The following is a 19,013-nucleotide window of genomic DNA, read 5'->3' on the forward strand; positions in this document are numbered from 1 at the left end:
AGTGGCGCCCTCGTCGCGCTTGCTCCGTCAGACTCCGGCCAATGCCGGCAGGGGTTGGGCGCCCTGCGCGACGCTGGGAGTAGGGTGCGGGGGCGCAGGCGCGCTGGGGCCGCGCAGCCGGTGATGGCGTCCGTGCGGAGTTGGGGGGTGGCGGGCCCATGAGGCGGCCCAGGCCCCGTGCACCAGCACAGCCAGGAAGGGGCGGCGGCGGCGCTGCTCACACCCGCGCCATGGCGGGCGTTGTTCGACATCGACCTGGACCAGCCGAGGATGCGGGTTCGGACGAGGGAGCTGGAGGAGGGGGTGTGAGAGGAGGGAGAAGCCTGAGCCGGCGCAGCGCGGGGAGGGAGCGGGAGGCCGCTGCGGGGAGCGGCGCCTGGGGCAGGCCTGAGGGAAGGGAGCGGTTGGCGGCCCGCGGGCCCGCTCTGAGGGAAATTCTGCTGGCGGGCGGCCTGGTGGGGACGCCGTGGAGGCGGGCAGAGGCCGCGCCGCAGTTGTGGCTGCGGTAGGGCGGGAGCCCGGAGCTGGGCGAAGCGAGGTGGAGCGCGGCGCTGGCCACCGCCCTGGTCCGTGCAGGTGAGGCGGCCACGGCCGCGCCCTGCCCGCCGACAGCCGGCCGCGCTGTCCCGGCAGCTGCGCCGGTGGGGAGGCAGCACTAAGCGACTGCGGGCTGCGGACTCCGCGCCCGGCCCGGCCTCGCAGCGCCCCGGAGGCGGCCGGGGAAGTTCTATCCGAGCGGAGGAAGCGGCGTAGCTAGGAGCAGGGTTTAGGCAGCTGGCTGACGGCTCAGCTGGCAGGGCTTCCCCGCCCGGGGCCGCCGGCCCTGCGCCAGACTCGCGGAAGCTTTTCCCCTTGCAAGTTTGTGTTGAATTTCCTAGCACGAGTGCCGCGGCACTGGAGTTGTCTTTTTCTTTTTCTTTTCATTTTCTTTTCTTTTTCTCTTGTCGCATGTTTTAACGTCAGTGCAGAAGTGCTAATCTTTCTGGAACTGGGTAAAGTCGCTGCTCTAGCGCCAAAACTGAAAGCAGAGCTTTAAAATACTGCCCTAAAGGGCCGTATAGATCAGTGGCGTCTTCATTTCATGCTTTCCTAAACGGTCCACCTTATAATCTGTGGTTTTTTCGGTGTTCATGTGGATACTGTTAAAGCTTTGGAGGAGACTTTTAAGAAGATCTCTGTTTATATTTTTCTGGTGCTGCTGTTGCTTTTGTCTGTTAGCCATCTGCTGTCGCTTCAACTGCCACCGCGTTTATTTTTTGCTGTTTAAATTGTAATGACATTCTTGGAGTCTCTGGGATAACTGGATACTCTTTCAGTTTAGAATACTCACTCTACATATAGACTGTAGAGACGCTGTTTGACAGCTGAAGGCTTGATCACTTCGCAACATGCAGGGGGTAGCTCTGTCTGTCACCTCAATGATCAATACAGTACTTGGCTTTAAAAAAACGTCCCTTGCATCACTCTGTGAGTGTTGCTAAGAACAGGTTCTAAAGGGGGTGGCAAGAAATCTGAGCTTGTTGTCTTTCAAGTTACAATAATTCGGTCTCAGAAGACTTTTTAAAGTTATTTGGTATTGGATTCCAAAAAAAAAATGCTGTACATTTTTTAGTCACAACTGTGGACATGAATGCACACTAGCAACCTGTTTTGGTTTTCAGATGACTTTTGGCAGACAGATTAAGAGTTAGATTAAGACAGAATTGCAAAGCAAGGAATATAAGAGCAGGAAAGAAGTGGAATCAGGAATGTGTGAGGAGGGAATATGTTTTGCTGGAAGTTCTCTATGGTGATGTTCTTGCCTTGCAAGGATCAGAGACATTGCAGATAGAGGAGTTGGGGTCATTGAACTGGAAGCCTACAAGGTGTCAAGTGTGGACTATGCTGTGTCATCTTTGGTAGTGCTAGTCACTGGTACCTGCTGAAAGCTGTGAACCTGATGGTATCAAGAGCCAGGCCAGTTGTAGCTTCGAATGGTCACAGCCATTCTAGGAGATCTGAAGGATTGTTTGTATGGAGAGGTCACTCAACAGTTGTTTGCACTGATTATTATGGGGGGGGGAAGAGCCTTAATTTTTGTGTTTGTAGTAAATGAGCCAGAATGTATAGACTGAAGGACTACTAGCCTACTCCAGCCGGGACACCACTGCATTTCTTGGGTTAATGAAAATGAGAGAGAATCCTGAGAACAGCAGAATGGGGTATCTAAAGTGAGCTTTGTTCATGTTAATACTGAGAATAAAAGGCATGGTTCACAGGAGTGAGAGGAGCACATGTAAACTGTGCCAGAACCATTGGGTAACTTGAGTTGTTCTGGGAACGTGATGGGTGTTTGTTCTCTGTGTTTGTGGAATTTTTTCTAATTTCTTGTTGGCATCTAAGGGTAGGGTCAAGGGCAGCTTTGGTGGGTTTGATTGTGAAAGAGTTGTCAATAAGTTGGATTTTTCTATTAAATGTTACCAAGAGGACATGGGCTAGCTAGCAACTCTCTGACCTGGAAACAGACTTGAACTTTTGGACTCCCTTAATAGCTTGTGGTGCTGGTAGATGGAACTAGGAGTTAAATTATCCCCTGGATCACTCACCAAAATAAACCAGCCTCTGTAAGCTTCAATGTTGAAATAGTTTGGAAGCTACTGAAAGCTTCTAGTTTTTTTCTGGTTAGTTTTTTCACTTACATAACATTATAAAATGCACTCCTTGGCTTGGTCTGCTTTTGCAGATCTCGATGTTTTCTTTCGGGTTCTCTGAATTTCACACATTGCTCAGCATTTGAGTCTGTAGATTCCAGCCTCTTTCTCACTAATTTGCAGTTGTTATTTTATGTACATAATTTTCAAATTCAAAATGTTAAGGTATAGTCTAAAGCTCCTTAGAAGCTTGCCCGTGGAATTCTGTTTGCATTTGTTCTAGCTGTCTGCTTGGTTTGCATTTCTTTTGCCTTGCAGAGCCACAGTTACAGGGCAGGATTATATGGCATAAGGGATCAGGCTGAAAATTCTTTGAAGAAAATATCTCTTCAAATTTGAGTTTCAGTCTTTAAAAGGCAACTAATTCTTATGTTTAAGTGCTTGAACTTTGAGTAATATTAGCATGCATTAATTTGTTATCATTATTCAGGGAAGGTATATATCATTAGAGTAATGCTTAATTCTTCCATTCCTTTTAGGATTTGATTGTTACCAATATAGAATAATAAAATCTTCTCACTAGACTGTTTTAGTGTGTATGAATCCCAGTTCATTTATTTCCATCATCTTTTACAGTACTGTGCAAGTCAGAACAACAGTATAGGATTGTAAAATTTGGATGTAGAGGCAACTGTAAAGAAAAAGGAAGTACATTAACATTGCTCAAATTCACCTGGGGTGTGAAATTATTACCTCTGATATTTAAGCAATTGAGTAACAATGCAGTCAGGGAAAATAGAGGTTCCTTGGGTCACTATTGGAGATATGTACAGAATTGTTTAGATTTCTTATCTTCTGCTGATTTTTTTTTTTCATTCTTGAGCTTTAGAAGTGTTTAATAATACAAATTATAAATCTGTGTAGAATTCTTTTATGTAATTTAAGAAGTGATAAAACACATAAGTGGGTTTTCTTTTTTTAACTTAACTTTTTCCTTTTGCTGTAATTAATCTTCCTTCTACCTCTCCCATCCCCAGGGTCAATTAAGTGAGAGCATGGACCATGGAGGAGTTGGCCAATATGACCTGTAAGTTGCTGCTAGAAAATGTTCTGTATCATTCATGTCAGCCACATGTAGGTTCAGATTTTGTTCCATTGTTAAGTCATAACAGAAAAGTTTGTAATTCTTGGTCAATTTGGAGTTGTTTCTAGGTGTTTCACCATTTCTCTTCATCAAAATTTGTGAATTGTATCTTGAATATTATAATAATAATAATAAAGAAGTTCTGGCAAAACTTGCTGTTGTCTTTTAATCCTTGTTTCCTCTAAGCTACCTCTTGTACTTGAATAGTCTTTGCAGTATGAGCCTAATGCACTGTCTGCAGAACTTTGTTCTGGTCAGTTTATCAAGGCTGCAGTTGCAGATGTGCGCAGCAGCCTGAAATAGATGAGGAATCAGAAGCTCTGGGTTGAGGTTCAGAACACAGCTACCTTCAGCGTTGCTTCATTTACAGATTGCCAGATTGTTTCACACCCTACCATGTTGTGAGGAGAGAGCAGTGATAGTTACAACAGTTCAGCTGCTCAATCAATCTGTTAGTCATTTGCAGAACTGGAACATAATTTAGCAGTATCATTAAGCTCAGGCTTTTGTGGCATGTTCTGAATTTCAAGACTTTTGTTAAGCTTTTTCCACAAGATATTGGTGTTATAAAAGTCTTACCATGACTGCTGGCGTTGTTGAATGTGGTCTGAAACTTAAACGTACCTTATAACCTTGCCTTTACTTGAAGTCTTGTAGGTGTATCTAAATCAACTTGAGCTTTTCGTCTTTTAAATGTCATTCTGAGATTTGTTGTGTGTTAAAATGAAGGAATCAGAAGGAAGTGTTGATTCTGTAAATCCCCCAAATTTGCAAGTGATCTTTCCTGTGCAAGTTGCAGCTTACTGCTTTGCACACATGTAATTAAAATTTGTGATGCAGAGAATTCTCCAGATGTCCAAAGCCATCACTTGGTTAGGTCAGATATGCCTCATGCTTTTCAGGCAGTAATTTACTTGCTTACTTCCATTTGGTCGGTTTTTGAGTATCAGCTAGTCTTATATTCTTGTTTTGGTTTTATCCAGTGGCATGGAACATTGTGAAAAATTTGAGATTTCAGAGACTAGTGTAAACAGAGGTCCAGAAAAGATCCGCCCAGAGTGCTTTGAGTTACTGCGTGTACTTGGCAAAGGTGGCTATGGCAAGGTAAGGAGCTCCTCTCTGCAGAGGTAAATAAATCCAGTGTGCTGAAGGTGATTAAAGTGCTTGCTCGCTGCCTTTGGCAAGGTCTAATCTTCCCATCCTGTTTTCTGAAAAGTTAATTCTACCAGAAGGTAACCTCAGGGCTGCTGCCAAGGGTGGTGTCCTGAGACTGAGGTCACTGGCAGGGCCTTGCCAGCTGGTGGCAGTAGAAAGTGTCTCAAACTGGGTCTGATTCATAGAATCCTAGAATGGCTTGGGTTAGAAGGGACCTTAGAGATAATCTACTCCAACCTCCCTGTCATGGGCAGGCCTCTCAAGGAGACTTAGCTGCTCAAGGCCTCATCCAGCCTGGTCTCAAACACTCCCAAGGAGGAGAATTCCACAAGCTCCCTGGGCAGTCTGTTGCAGAGTCTCACCACCCTCATACTGAAGAATCCCATCTGAACTTACTCTCCCTCAGCCTAAGACCATTCCTGCTTGTCCTGTTGCTTATGAAAAGTCCCTCTGCAGCCTTCCTGTAGGATCCCTTCAGGTATTGGAAGACAGCCCTAAGGTCCCCCCAAGAGTCTTCTCTTTTCTAGACTGAACAAGCCCAGCTCCCTCAGCCTATCCTCACAGCAGAGTTGTTCCAGCCCTTGTGGCCCTACTCTGGACTCGCTCCAATGGCTCTGTGCCTTGATGATGGGAACAGAAGATAGCATTCAGAAACTCATCAGTGTTTCTTCAGGCAGTGTTGCAGTTTGTAGTGATCTCATCTGTCTTTCACAGAACTTTGGTTTTTAACTTGTGATGATTAATGTGATTTTAATGTGATTGCTTTTGTATTGGTGTTGTATAGGTGTTTCAAGTACGAAAAGTAACTGGAGCAAACACTGGGAAAATATTTGCCATGAAAGTTCTTAAAAAGGTAACCTGAATGTGGACATTTTGCTGCTCTCTGAATCTAAAATATCTCCCTCCATCTAGCTTGTATGATTATCTGATATACTTAAGGATAAACTTTATCATATATATAGAGTTGTTATCCAGATACAGTTGGAGTTAGTGTTCTGTGTAGTTCTTAGTAGCTGCTTGCAATAGGTCATGAGGTCTCTGACGACCTTTATTACTGTATAATTCTGTTATTTAAGCTTCTGCCAGGAAACTTTCATGAAATTTTGTTTACTGTGTTGCTGACTCATGTAGTGATTTAGAAAACACAGAATAGAACTAAAGATAAAAGTCTGCCTTGTTCAGCATGTTTTTGTGCTCACATATCTGCTTTTTGTAGGCAATGATTGTAAGGAATGCAAAGGATACAGCTCACACAAAAGCAGAGCGGAATATACTGGAGGAAGTGAAACATCCCTTCATTGTAGACTTAATTTATGCCTTTCAGACTGGTGGAAAACTCTACCTCATCCTTGAGTATCTCAGTGGTCAGTATATGGAATTCTGTTACTCACTTCTTGGTATCTTATGCAATGAGAATTTGGATTTCTTGCTCATAAAAGGCCAGCTATTAGCATGGTGTCTTAAAAAGTGTAAACTAAGTATTAACAATACATAGAATAAAATAAACCAACCTTCTAATTCAATACCATAAAGATGAAGGAAACACAAAATAGTTATTTTTCCTGACAGTACAGGTGAGGAAGGGGTTTAGTACCTTTTCTTCCATCAGGATTGTGATTCCTGTATGCTACATGTGGATCCTATGCAGGTACACAGAGTACCCGAGGTTTTAGTCCTTGCAAGTTCTTTGTGAAGGAGGAAAGTGTTATTTTTATTTCACAGATAGGGAAGCAGACACAAATGAGAGGCAGCTTGCTGAAGCTATAACAAGAGAGAAAACAAGGACAGAAATGCTATTTTTTTCAGTGTGCTCCCTTGATTACTTTTGTTTTCTCTGTAGATTAGACTTTGAGAGAACAGAATACTAAGTTCTTAGTTGTTGTTTTGAAATAGCTTTTTGTAGAGCAAGACAAGAATACCTGTTGCTTATAGCTCTTCTAGAAAATAGACTTTTGCCTGACTAAAATGTTACTTTAATAGAGTATAATCTCATGACAGGAGGAGAACTATTTATGCAGTTAGAGAGAGAAGGGATATTTATGGAAGACACAGCTTGGTAAGTGAATCTATTTTGGTAAATTAATAGTTTGGGTGGTTTTCAAGTGCTTAAACTGTACACTCTGACTGGAAAAGCTATTTATAACTACTCATTCATTTCATAGTCCAGTGAAAAGAGCAGTTAACTGGGGTTTGGGAAGAGGAGGGGTGTGTTCTATACTTACCAGTTTGTACTGGTGTTAACTCCAATCATAAAGAAGTTGCTGAATGAGGCTACATTCCATGGGGTTGTGGTGAAGGAAGTGTTTTGGGTGTTGGAGAAAAGAATGTGAAAGGCTTCCTATAAGTGCAGTATTTCTTGTGTCTTGATCCACTTACAACTTTACCATCCAGTTCCAGAATTTCCCAGTCTGTAAGAGCTGTATTCTAACAATCAGATGTGTGATCATTAGATCAAAAGGTAGTTACTGGAATGAAGGAAAGAAGCCCTTTTGAGTGGTGACATTTTCTGTATGAATAAGTTGAAATGATCCCTTACTGATTAGGCTTCACACCTGACTACACGGTTCTATCTTCCCACAGTGCATCCTGATAATGCCTCTGAAAGCTTTGATGGGACTGTGGAGCTGTAATACTGTTCCACAGACAGCACTCTAGGTGCTGCCAGTTAACCTCCTTAGCTTCACTTTTTTTTTTCCCCTTAAACTTTGCCACCTATATGCGGTGATAGACTGAAGCATATTTTAACCACTAACTGGTAAATGTAGATTCCTCCAAATATGTTCATTGTAAGGTAACTACTGAACAGGTAAACCTAATGCTAATGGTGTCATTTTGTAGTTCATCTTGGAGTCCGTGCTTTTTGGTAAACCAAGCTCAAAAGCATCATTGTTTCTCATTTACTCTCTCACAGACTTCTAATGATACTTCCAAGGAACTGTTGCTGTGTATGTAGTAGAACTGTTGCTGTGTATCTAGTAGTCTCAGTGCTTGAGATGCTTTATGTGATTCAATGTGTTAAATTTTGTGGCATACGCTTCCTTTCAGCTTTTACTTGGCAGAAATCTCAATGGCACTGGGACACTTGCATCAAAAAGGAATCATCTACCGTGATCTGAAGCCAGAAAATATCATGCTTAATCATCAAGGTACAGTAACAGTTATGTTGCCAGTAGTTTGAAAACAATCCTGCAAAGGTCACAACACTTCACCCTCACATGAACACCTTCACCCTCACACCTTAGAACAATGGCACGTTGGTATAACTAAAGGATTGTCAAAGCTAATTGCTTGCCCTTAAACACAGCTTCTATGACTGTAATAGGCCACAGCAAGCCCTAGGTTCCATGACTACAGAAACAGGTACATTGATGCAGCTGTGAAATTCCTTTTACTGGGTCACTGTAAAGTACACAAAGATCTGTGTCTTCTGTGTAGTGTCAGTGACATTTTAGTAATAAGGATGACGTTAGGAAAGGCAATTTAGTTAGGATGCCAAATCATTTGTAGCTGAAATGATTTATCTAGCTGTTGGCACTTCACCTGACAGTAGCAGCAGTTGCTGAATGCACTGCTAGTGCATTCTGTATGGGTATATGACACTGAATAGCCTGGCAATCTGTACTATCCTTTATTTTCATCTTCAACAAATTGTTTACTTTGACTAAGTGTTTATAGTGAATTATTCAGGGGATTTCACAATTTCTTTGAGGTTGTTCTCTGAACTTTGAAGCAAGCAGTAAAATTTGATAGCCTGCTTGCCTGAATGATGCTGTGCAGTCTTTGTTTAAATAACTTATCTATATGTGAATTGAGTTTTGGTAGTTTGTCTGTTTTCTCTCCAAGTGGCAACTCTTTTTCTTATGCAGGTGTGATGCAGAGGTTTTACCCATTAGAATGTTTACTTCATTCAGGTTTATAGCTGTATTTCTGTATCAGAGCGTTGTTGACTGCTGGAAATAGTTCAGAGTTATTCCATATCCATGTTAAAAATATGTATTTTAAAAATGCTAGTTAAATACCAGTTTTGTGGCAAATTCTAAATTCTATATATTTAATTTCAGGTCATGTAAAACTGACTGACTTCGGATTATGTAAAGAATCTATTCACGATGGAACAGTCACACACACATTCTGTGGAACAATTGAATACATGTGAGCTGCATGATGAAATAAAATATTACTCTGGTGGGGGGGTAATGGCTAAATTTTGCCTTTTTTAACTGATGATTCATTGATTCATGTATTCAGTCACTTATGGAAATATTGCTTGATAAATAAGGTTTGGTTTAGTAGTCAGAATTAGTCTTGAGCTTGTTAAAAAGGAAATGTGAATGTATGTGTGTGTTTGTTGTTTTTTTTTAATTTTAGGGCCCCTGAAATCTTGATGAGGAGTGGGCATAATCGTGCTGTGGACTGGTGGAGTTTGGGGGCATTAATGTATGACATGCTGACTGGAGCAGTAGGTGCACAGTTATAATTGCATGTATTTCTCTTCCTTAGCTCTGTAGTTACCTCTGTTCTGATTCAGATGCATGTGTAAATACCTACATATTTCTGTGTATCCAAACTGCAAGTAATAAATACAACTAAAATACAGCTACAGTTACACTGAATACAGTCATGGGCTGCTCTCAGCCAATCAGTTCTTTGGCAGTCCCATTAGCAGTAATTTTATCTGCTTTATAAATTACTGAAGTGAGTTCCATGTATGCAAATAAGAGACCTGAACAAGTCCTATTTTTCCTCCCATTACAATGGTGCTTTCTAGCCTCCTTTCACTGGGGAGAACAGAAAGAAAACAATTGACAAGATTCTCAAGTGTAAACTCAACTTGCCTCCCTACCTCACACAAGAAGCCAGAGATCTGCTTAAAAAGGTAGAATTTCAATGAATGTCAGTACTGAATGTCTCTAGAAAATGTAATGCTGCAACTATCCAGTCCATGTGTTTTTCGCTACTTATAAGTCCTCATTGGTTCTGTGTGGCACAGAAAGTGGCTTTCTTGAAAATGCAAATGTTTGGTTTTCTGACAAATGCAGGGTTTCTGCTCGTTCCATGTTCATGGTGTTCATTCAAATGATGGTTCGCTGAACTAGTGTAGTCGTAAGGCCATAATTAATTTTGCTTTTTTGGCTGTTTTTTCTCCCTAAGCTGCTAAAAAGAAATGCTGCCTCACGTCTAGGAGCTGGTCCTGGAGATGCTGGAGAAGTTCAGGTAACTTTTGCTTCACACAAGAATTCTTAAATTGCCACACTGAAAATAGCTTTCAGAGTACATCAGGGGAAGGAGATTATGTCTGTCTGAAAGTGTAAAGAGCAAAAAGGCAGCCATGTGTGATAGCTGATCAAAATGTGAGGCTTTAAAACTTAACAAAAGCAGCTGGTGACCTGTTTGATAGCTTGGGATTTGGAAAATAACTTTTCTCCTTAGCTCTGTCTTCCAATAGATCTTTTTTACTAGCTGCACAGAGTTAATTGTTACAGTCAGCCATACAAGAACGATTGATACTGTAGCAATCTGACTGAAAACATGTCAGCCCTTGCCTTTAGTGCTTCAGTTTGAAGAGAAAGGTAGGTTTGGCTTGCATTCAGTATTGCACAGTTAAAAGTTAAGGCAGAGGCTTAGTTCTTGTTGCTTCCAGCTTGACTTTTTTTGGTGGTAAGATTAATAGTAATGCACTAGAGAATCCTCTTTATTTCACAGTTCTGATAATTTGCCATTAATACAGTGTTCTGTCAGTAGTTTTGGATATCTAATCTTTAAAGCTGAAAAATGTAGAGGTGTTTTGCATGCAAAGTGTGTTTTTTTTTTCCTAATACCCTCAAGGAAAACATGACAGAGTCATAATACCATCTGACTGGGAGATGGGGTATGAATTTTCACCTCTCCCAGCTATACTCTGTAGTGCTGCAGAACATGTTAACGTTTCATTACGTATCATTTGGTGATTTTGGAAAGACACACCACAGAGGGGGTCTGAAAAGAACATGCTTCCTTCCTAAATTTCTGTGCATGATACCCAGAAGGTGGATGTATGACTCTGTGCTGTTGCTAACTCTCGCAGGCTCACCCGTTCTTCAGACACATTAACTGGGATGAGCTGTTGGCACGAAAGGTGGAACCTCCTTTTAAACCCTTATTGGTATGTACTCAGAGTGCTGTGAGATACTCCTTGTGTGCCTTTCAGAAAGGTCTTAACATGGAATCTAAAGAAACTTTCACTGTTACAGACTGGAGTGCTACTGATTCCTGGTACTTTAGTTACATGCATCCACTTAGGTTGCTGGTTCTCAGATTCACTCTTGTCAAATTGAGATGGTAGATCTAGCACCTGATCTACCAGATGCAGACACTCCGATTTGTTTTCTTCCTGAGAACTGGTGCTGTATCCATATTAAAAGCCTTTTTAAGTCTCCACACAATATGAAATGCCAGATGTCATGAGCATGCTGTTTTGCCTTACTGCTCTGTGGTCATAGTATTCATCTGTCACTGACACAGGATCTTAGGTTTTCATGTGAGGTGGCTGCAAAAATCAGCTAAAAGTTAATCTCTGCTCTTCAGCCTGGAGGAAGAAGGTTCTGCTGCAGTTTTAATTCCTCCTGCTTCTAATATGTAGGTTAAACAGACTTGCAAGTGCAATTATCTCTGAATTTGTGCTGCTAAACATTCTGCAGTCAGTCAGTACTTAGGTGAAACTGATAAATTGTTGCTAAGCGAAAGTAAATGAAGTCACCTAATGACGCATTTCGTGTGTTTGCTTATTAATATTTACAATGCTTCTTGTGCATTACAGGCAGTAATTAAAGTTTACCTCAAACCAGTGATGTGATGAATAGGCCTCTATTATCCTGTTTTGTATTTTGATGGTGTGGGGTACTTGTCTTTTTTTTTGTTTTCCTCTCTGGATGCAGTTAGCTACAAAATAATGGAAATTGCCAACCTGATGGCTCCTGACTACTAAAGGTCTCACTTCAAACTGACTTGGGCATCATGCTGAGCATAGAGCCTGAGGACTCAAGACTCTTTTTTTCCCCCCCCTCACTTTTTTGAATGGAATTCAGGATGACATAAGACTGATGTTTCCAGGTTTGTTACCTGGAGATAGTTTTGGGGGGTTTCTGTTATTACCAAATTTTGTGGAAGCTACTTGTACAAACCAGATGGATTTTGGCTGCAGGAAGGCTTGCACAAATGAATCCATATTGCCTCTTCAGTTACACTTGCAAGCGAGAGGAGGCATCTTGGAATTCTGTCTGTTGTTCCCTGACTGAATTAAACAATATTCTTCATAGCTCCTTGTTCCAGAGTTGTCATCTGTCCCTTTAGGTATGCAAAACTGGGGAGAAATTACCTGGAGAGGTTTCCAAAAACTTAACAGTTGCAACTGCTTTGTACTGGTTGTGACAAGGGCTAAACTTGTGAGGAACTGGCATTGTATTTCTAAAACCTTTAGTTTATAATTTGAGATTTTCTTTTTTCTTTATTATATTTTTTTTAAAGGCATCTTTTTAATTTGTGTTCCTTTTTGATCCATAATTTTTTGCTCCTCCCCCTTGCCTTTATTTCTCAGTGTCAGTGCCCATAGTGACCTCCCAGTGGCAGCGACAGGATTCCGACACCACTCCAGGGTTTTACTACAGCAGAGCTCTGCCAAAAACCTATGGAATGAACTCCACCCAGAGGCTGCACTGATCACCGCTAAGCCATTTGGTTGATATGTGTAATATAAACCCTTAATCATTTTGTTTTTGCAAAGCAATCTGAAGAGGATGTGAGCCAGTTTGATTCAAAGTTTACACGTCAGACACCTGTTGATAGCCCAGATGACTCTACTCTCAGTGAAAGTGCCAACCAGGTCTTTCTGGTGAGTGAGCCGAGGACAAGCATGTAGTGATGATTGTGGAGAGGTGTGCTCATGGCATGATAGAATGGTTTTGGTTGGAAGCAACCTTCAAGATCCTCTACTTCCAACACCCTGCCATAAGCAGGGACACCTACTTGACCAAGTTGCTCAAAGCCACATCTAACCTGGCCTTGAACAACTCTGGGGAGGGGACTTTGACAGCCTCCCTGGGCAACCTGTTCCAGTGTCTCACCACTGTGTTGTGTTGTTGGAAACAGCAGGGCAGTGCAGGCAAATTAAATCTATTGAATCTGATACTCAAAGTAAACTGTTGTCATTTTAAACACATTTTGCCACAGGTTTGAAATGTTTAAGGGCTTTGAAAATCCTCAGTTTGATTATTGCTGACCATTTCTTTTATGTAGATAAGTTAGCCCACAAACATGGCTTGCTTTCTGAAATGTCAGCATTCTAATTCATAGCTGCAGTGTGAAGCCAGGACATGTGATTGCTTTCACTGTCATGCAGAGAGAACAGTGACCCTACCATGGTTCAGAACCGGTTACACTGAGCATGCCTGGGGGGGTCATTCAAGTAGAAGTATCTGGGGTGTGCAAGAACTCCCCAAAGTCCTGCTGTTTGCTTCAGGAAGTGATCAGAAATCCCTTTACAGTGGCTCGAGTCTCTACAGTGACTGAAAGTCTACATATACTCTCCTCTTGATAATTTTCCTTTAATATTTCATGCCAGTGGTAACTGCCCAATGATGGTAACTGTGACTCCTGCCTTTGTTCCTCTTTTGCAGGGTTTTACGTACGTGGCTCCATCTGTACTTGAAAGCGTAAAAGAGAAATTTTCTTTTGAACCAAAAATTCGATCACCTCGCAGATTCATAGGTAGCCCTAGGACACCAGTCAGGTATCTTTTGGTCTTCTTTTCTTCTTTCTTTGCAATCCACTTTTGGGAAGTAATTGAAACAGATCTGCTCTAGAAAAAACAAAGCGCAGCCGTTGTTCTCAGTAAGCCATCACTGTCGTTAGAAAGTGCAGCATCGATCCCGCTTTACGAACCATGTTATTAGAGACAACTCTGGGCTGTTTGGCAGCACAGGAAGTACTGATTTGCTTGCTTGTTCAGTGCTGGTACAGCTTCACAGCCTGGTGACAGTGGTACACCATCCCTTCAGAACTGTTTCAAAACATCCTAAGTCATTATGTGCCACTAAAGAGTCATTTTAGTACAGAGAATTCCTTCTGCAATCATCTAGAAATTCTTGCTGCTCAGATGAGACAATTTTACTTCAGAGGGATGTGATAGAATCTACACTTTCTCGCTTTTGTTAAGTGGAAGGAAGAACTAGAAATGCTCCTCAGTATAGAGAAGCCTGGATTGGAAGGGACCTTAGAGGTCATCTACTTCGAGTCCCCTATCATGGGCAGGACCAACTTCCACTAGACCAAGTTGCTCCTGTGAACAACCTCCAGGGAGGAGGCATCCACAACCTCTTTGGGCAACCTGTTCCAAAGTCACCACCCTCATACTGAAGAACTTCTTCCTAAGGTCCAGTCTAAACCTACTCTCCTCAGCTTCAAACCATTCCTCCTTGTCCTGTTTCTGGACAGCCTTATGAAAAGTCCTGTAGGTTCCCAATAGGAATTTGTCCCAGTAGGTGTTTTGAGTTCAGCATCCTGCAGAGTAAGGGGCAGACATTGGTGCTGTGTTTATCATCTTCATCTCTGGTTTTCATTTTATTTTTCTTCTTGTTTTAAAGCCCTGTAAAGTTTTCCCCTGGGGAGTTCTGGGGAAGAGGTCCTTCTGCCAGCGCATCAAACACTCAGCCACCTGTGGAATATCCAATGGAGACAAGTGGAATAGAACAAATGGATGTGACAGTGTGTGGAGAGGCCTCAGCACCGCTTCCAATCCGGCAACCAAACTCTGGGCCATACAAAAAACAAGCTTTCCCCATGATTTCCAAACGACCAGAGCACTTGCGCATGAATCTATGACAACACCATTTTATTACTTCCTCCTTTTAGGTTTCTTTTTTCCCCTCCCTTTTTTTTTTTCTTTTTTTCTTTCTTTTTTTTCTTAAAGCCTTTGAAGGTGGAAAACAAAGAACGGACATAAGCCCCCTTGAAGCTGAACTAGGAGGGCTTGTATGGTTTACTTTTAAAAAGTGACAGTATCAAAGAGTCAGTCATTGCACAGAGCGACTTGGAAAGCAAAGAAAGAATGGATTTTTTTTTTTCCTCTGTCAATCAATGGTGCATAAAAAGACAAAAAAACTTTTAGAAAATGGTATTGCAGAACTCTAGGCACATCATCTGATTCACAGTGACATCTTCTCACCTTATCAAGGATTTTTCAGCTTGATAGCTTGAAACTGACAGTATTAAGGGTCAGGATGTTGCTTCAGAATCGCTGGTCTAGTGGTGAATGTGTCAAGGAGGCTTAGCCCTTTCACTAAGCAGAGTATGAAATGCCTACACGCTTGTGTCTGAGGGTTGATTAGCATGCAAGCTTGGTTAAAGCTGTTTCCTACAATGGGGTGGAATCAAAGATGAAAATGAATTGGTATTTCACATTCGAAACATAATGAGTTTTTTATATATATAATATATATATATATATTTTTCAAATAGATTTTTCTTTTTTTTTTGATTCAGCTCATTATGAAAAGCATCCCAAAATTATAAATGAAAAAGAATTGGTTGCTGTGAAGAAAGTAAAGGCTCTAGTTCTGATTCTTCTCCTGGTGAAACAACAGATCAATAACGAATCACTCAACTACCAGCTTGGCATTGTGGGGTGGGAGAGAACTGTTTCACTTGCTTACCCAGCTGAATTCCCTGTTCCTGCAAAGACAAATGGATCTAATCAAAAGGCAATGCTGCTATGTTCTAGGCTTTACTGGAAGCCATGGGCTCACACACACGTCCTGCTTATTTCACCCATGTCCTCAGCAGACATTTCACTGGAAACATCACTTTTGTATACACTAGTCCTTAGGTGGAGACCGCTGAATGCCTTCAGATTCTTACCCACACATCAGGAAAATGTGCATCGGATACAAGGTCAGTAGAGACATGTAGGACCACAGGGAACATGCATTAATTCTCCATAGTATAAGGAAAAAAATAAACCAAACAACTTTTTTGTAAACAGTGGGTAAGAATTTGAGGAATTTGTTTCTGGGAGCTCCCTACATTATACATTTCTAAACTTATCAACAGTTTTTTTTCTATGCTGAGGCAATAAATTTGCTGATTGTATGAGAAAAGTGTTAAATGGCCTTTCAGTGAATGTCTTCCACAGTGGGTCAGAACTTTAGCAACTTAATTTAGGAAACGTGTTTTAAGGACACTATTTATGCTTTGAAATTGTCACAATCTGTACAAAAACGACTTACAGGTACAAAGAATAAAATAAAGGTAACTTTACCTTACTTATATACTTCCTGCCTTAAAGAAAGCATTTCCATGAACATAGCTGGTGAAAGGGTTAATATCTGCAGAGCTTTACACTAGTTAGAGTGTGTATGGTGTGTGCGTGTGTGTGTAGATGATCATGCAACTGCATACAAGTCCTGTCACTTTTTGCCTGCCACACATTGCATTATGTTTAGTCAGACTGTGCAAAGTCTTACTTCTAGTGTTTCACAACAGTAGGGATTTTTTGATAGATTCTGCTTACTCTGTGTATACTGAATCTTTTTTGAGCCATAGGATCCAAGCCATAAAACTCTCTTAAGGAAGTTGAATCCAATCAGAGTGCTGTTCTCTCAAATTTGCAAGTTGGAAGGATTCAGCAAAATCTTGATACTGACAAAGAACCACCACCAACAAAAAAGATGGTTATGATTGAGCAACAATTAGTTGTGTTTTCCCTTTTTTTCCCCCTTTTCCTGATAAGCCTTTTGTTGGAATATTACTTTTCAGTCTTTTAAGGAAAATCAAGTTACCTTAGAGTGACATAAATTGTACTGGCAGATAAATTGCCATTTTTCATTTGGCAATGAGTGAATTTGGTGACAGGTTGTGAATCTCAAGGGTGTTGATGTGTGTTTGTGTTATGCATATTTGCAAATGCACAACACTTTGAGCAGTGCCTCCCTCTGCTGCTGGTTAACATTGGTTTCTTGATGCATTTACTGAGGATAAAGGAACTTAGTTAAAAATTAATAATAGCTCTTCTTTGAGGCAGATCTCTCTTGGTCCTAGTTACAGCTAACAGTTGCTTTTTGATTGGCTGGATAGAAAGGTCCAGTAGATTTGGTTTAATATGGCTGGCAAGAATGGCAAGAGTTGTTTGTCTGAGTTCACTGATGAATTACGGATACGATTCGGCAGGTTGCAAAGCAAATTTCATGTACTGTTGATGTTTCATCCCATAGATTCTTAAGTTTAATTCCCTACCATAACTGTGAAACTTTTGGGAGTGTGACTCAGACAGCAAGCACACACTATGCAATATGGTTTATCCTGTATTTATTTGTAAAAATATCAGACATAGATCCTCTATATATATATAATAGTGTCAAAATTACTAGACGTGAACTAAGGGGAGTGGAGTTCTAGCTCCTGTCTGGCTATTTCAGATAAGTGCAGAGTGCATTGAATATTGGAGAGCTTAACAAGTGCTTTCTTTTGTTCATTTAAAAATGTCTTAAATTTTTCATTAGAGTATAGAATCTTATTTTTGTTTATTTTGTACAAGCTGCGCTTTTTTAATTATAATCACTGAAAAATTCACTATAATTTGATTTTATAGGATTTTTGTAGCATTACAAAAAATAGAGTAAAAACTGAGGTTAATACCTGTTGTGGCTAACCATATAAAAGTATTAAATCTTAAACTTGAACAAAAGTCATATTTTTTTTTACCAGATGTTAAATAGGGGACTATTTTGTTCTGCAGGTCATTATCACAAAAGGTTTCTAGGTCGGCTGTGTTACCAGCAGTTTTTTCTTTTCCCATTTGATGCAGAAACTATTCTGGTAGAAGATACTCAGAATTTCATCCTTTTTCTCTGTGGGAGTGATGCATACACTTGATGCCATTCGTGTACTAAATTGTAATTTTGGGAATGCTGGAATAATTCCTACCAAGACTGTCTTAATTGTGCCATCTGACATTTGAATGTCATCCTGGTATTAGCTCATAATAAAAGATAAAAATAAACGAGTCAATTGTTCCTTTGAATATCCCTTTGGGGGTTTTATGTTGGGTTGGGGTTTTTTTTTTGGTCTTGTTATCTAGAAGCTGAACTGCTGGAGAACATGTAATGTTTGAGTCCACTCTAACCATCCAGTGGATGTTTGCTTTGGGTCTATTTGCTTTTTAATATTAACTCCCAACCTGTTCTCACTCTTAGTCAAAAAGTGCATCAAACAGTGAGGGGAGGCTACTGTTGTTCTTAGGACAGCCATTTGGGTTTGGCTGTGGTTTGAAGTCTGTCTCTACAGCAGGACAGTTGGTGTTTCATTTTCTCAGTAAGGGGAAAAGGAGATGTTAAGAAATGGCAAATTAAATATTCTTCCTTGATTATGTTGTGTGCAGTTCCTGTATATGAACTTCTGCAGATTGTTCTCTCCTAGATTAACTTGGCTTTGTAGCTGTCTTCAAGAAACAAACTTGAGCTGCCTTAGTAGAAACAGAGGTAATCCCTCTTCTGTTTTTCATCTTTCAGTTTACTGGAACTAGAAATACTCCACTGCTGAAGAAGATGGACGTGAATAGCAATTAAATGCAAAGTTAAGCATATGTTAATCCAAGTGACCTATTTTATAATTTTTAGGAAGTAGGTAGGCCCTAAGGCTAATTATGGCTCTAAATTGTTGTCTTTCATGACAGCTTTGAAGGGAAAGGGAGGGAGGAGGAATTCTGTTTAGAACTTCAAGGACCTGACAGATGCTAGTTGTGTTCGTTCTGTGTTACCAAGGTCTGGTACCTTCACCTCAGTTCTTGGGCTCTTAACAATTGGCTGTTGATTGCTATTTGTCATCATCTTCTCTGTTCAATCTCCTGCAGAGTCAGACACGTGCTGGGTGTCCGTGTGTCTGTGTGTGGCAAGCAGGGCAGCTACCCTGGCCTGAGTGGGCTTTATCAGGAAGAGTTGCATCTTCATAGCATGACACTGACAAGCGGATCAGAGAGGATGCCATTCATGGATGTAAGTGACTCACTTTTTGTTCCTCTCTAACTGAGAATGGCTTACTTCATTTATGAAGTGTAA

General features: G+C 41.0%; 1 protein-coding gene across 1 annotated transcript; it reads left to right on the plus strand.

Annotated features, from left to right (window-relative positions):
- Positions 1–246: 246 nt before the first annotated feature.
- On the plus strand, positions 247–17,959 carry RPS6KB1 (ribosomal protein S6 kinase B1). Its single transcript, XM_064165837.1, has 15 exons — positions 247–303; positions 3,668–3,717; positions 4,758–4,878; positions 5,714–5,782; positions 6,146–6,293; positions 6,928–6,985; positions 7,975–8,075; positions 8,991–9,081; positions 9,298–9,388; positions 9,698–9,805; positions 10,081–10,143; positions 10,994–11,071; positions 12,689–12,796; positions 13,581–13,693; positions 14,547–17,959. Exons 1-15 carry the CDS (start codon positions 271–273, stop codon positions 14,782–14,784), a joined length of 1,470 nt encoding a protein of 489 aa, XP_064021907.1. The 5' UTR covers positions 247–270; the 3' UTR covers positions 14,785–17,959.
- The last annotated feature ends 1,054 nt before the right edge of the window (positions 17,960–19,013 follow it).

The sequence above is a fragment of the Pogoniulus pusillus genome, chromosome 27 (genome assembly GCF_015220805.1).
Source record: "Pogoniulus pusillus isolate bPogPus1 chromosome 27, bPogPus1.pri, whole genome shotgun sequence".
Classification (NCBI taxonomy): domain Eukaryota; kingdom Metazoa; phylum Chordata; class Aves; order Piciformes; family Lybiidae; genus Pogoniulus; species Pogoniulus pusillus.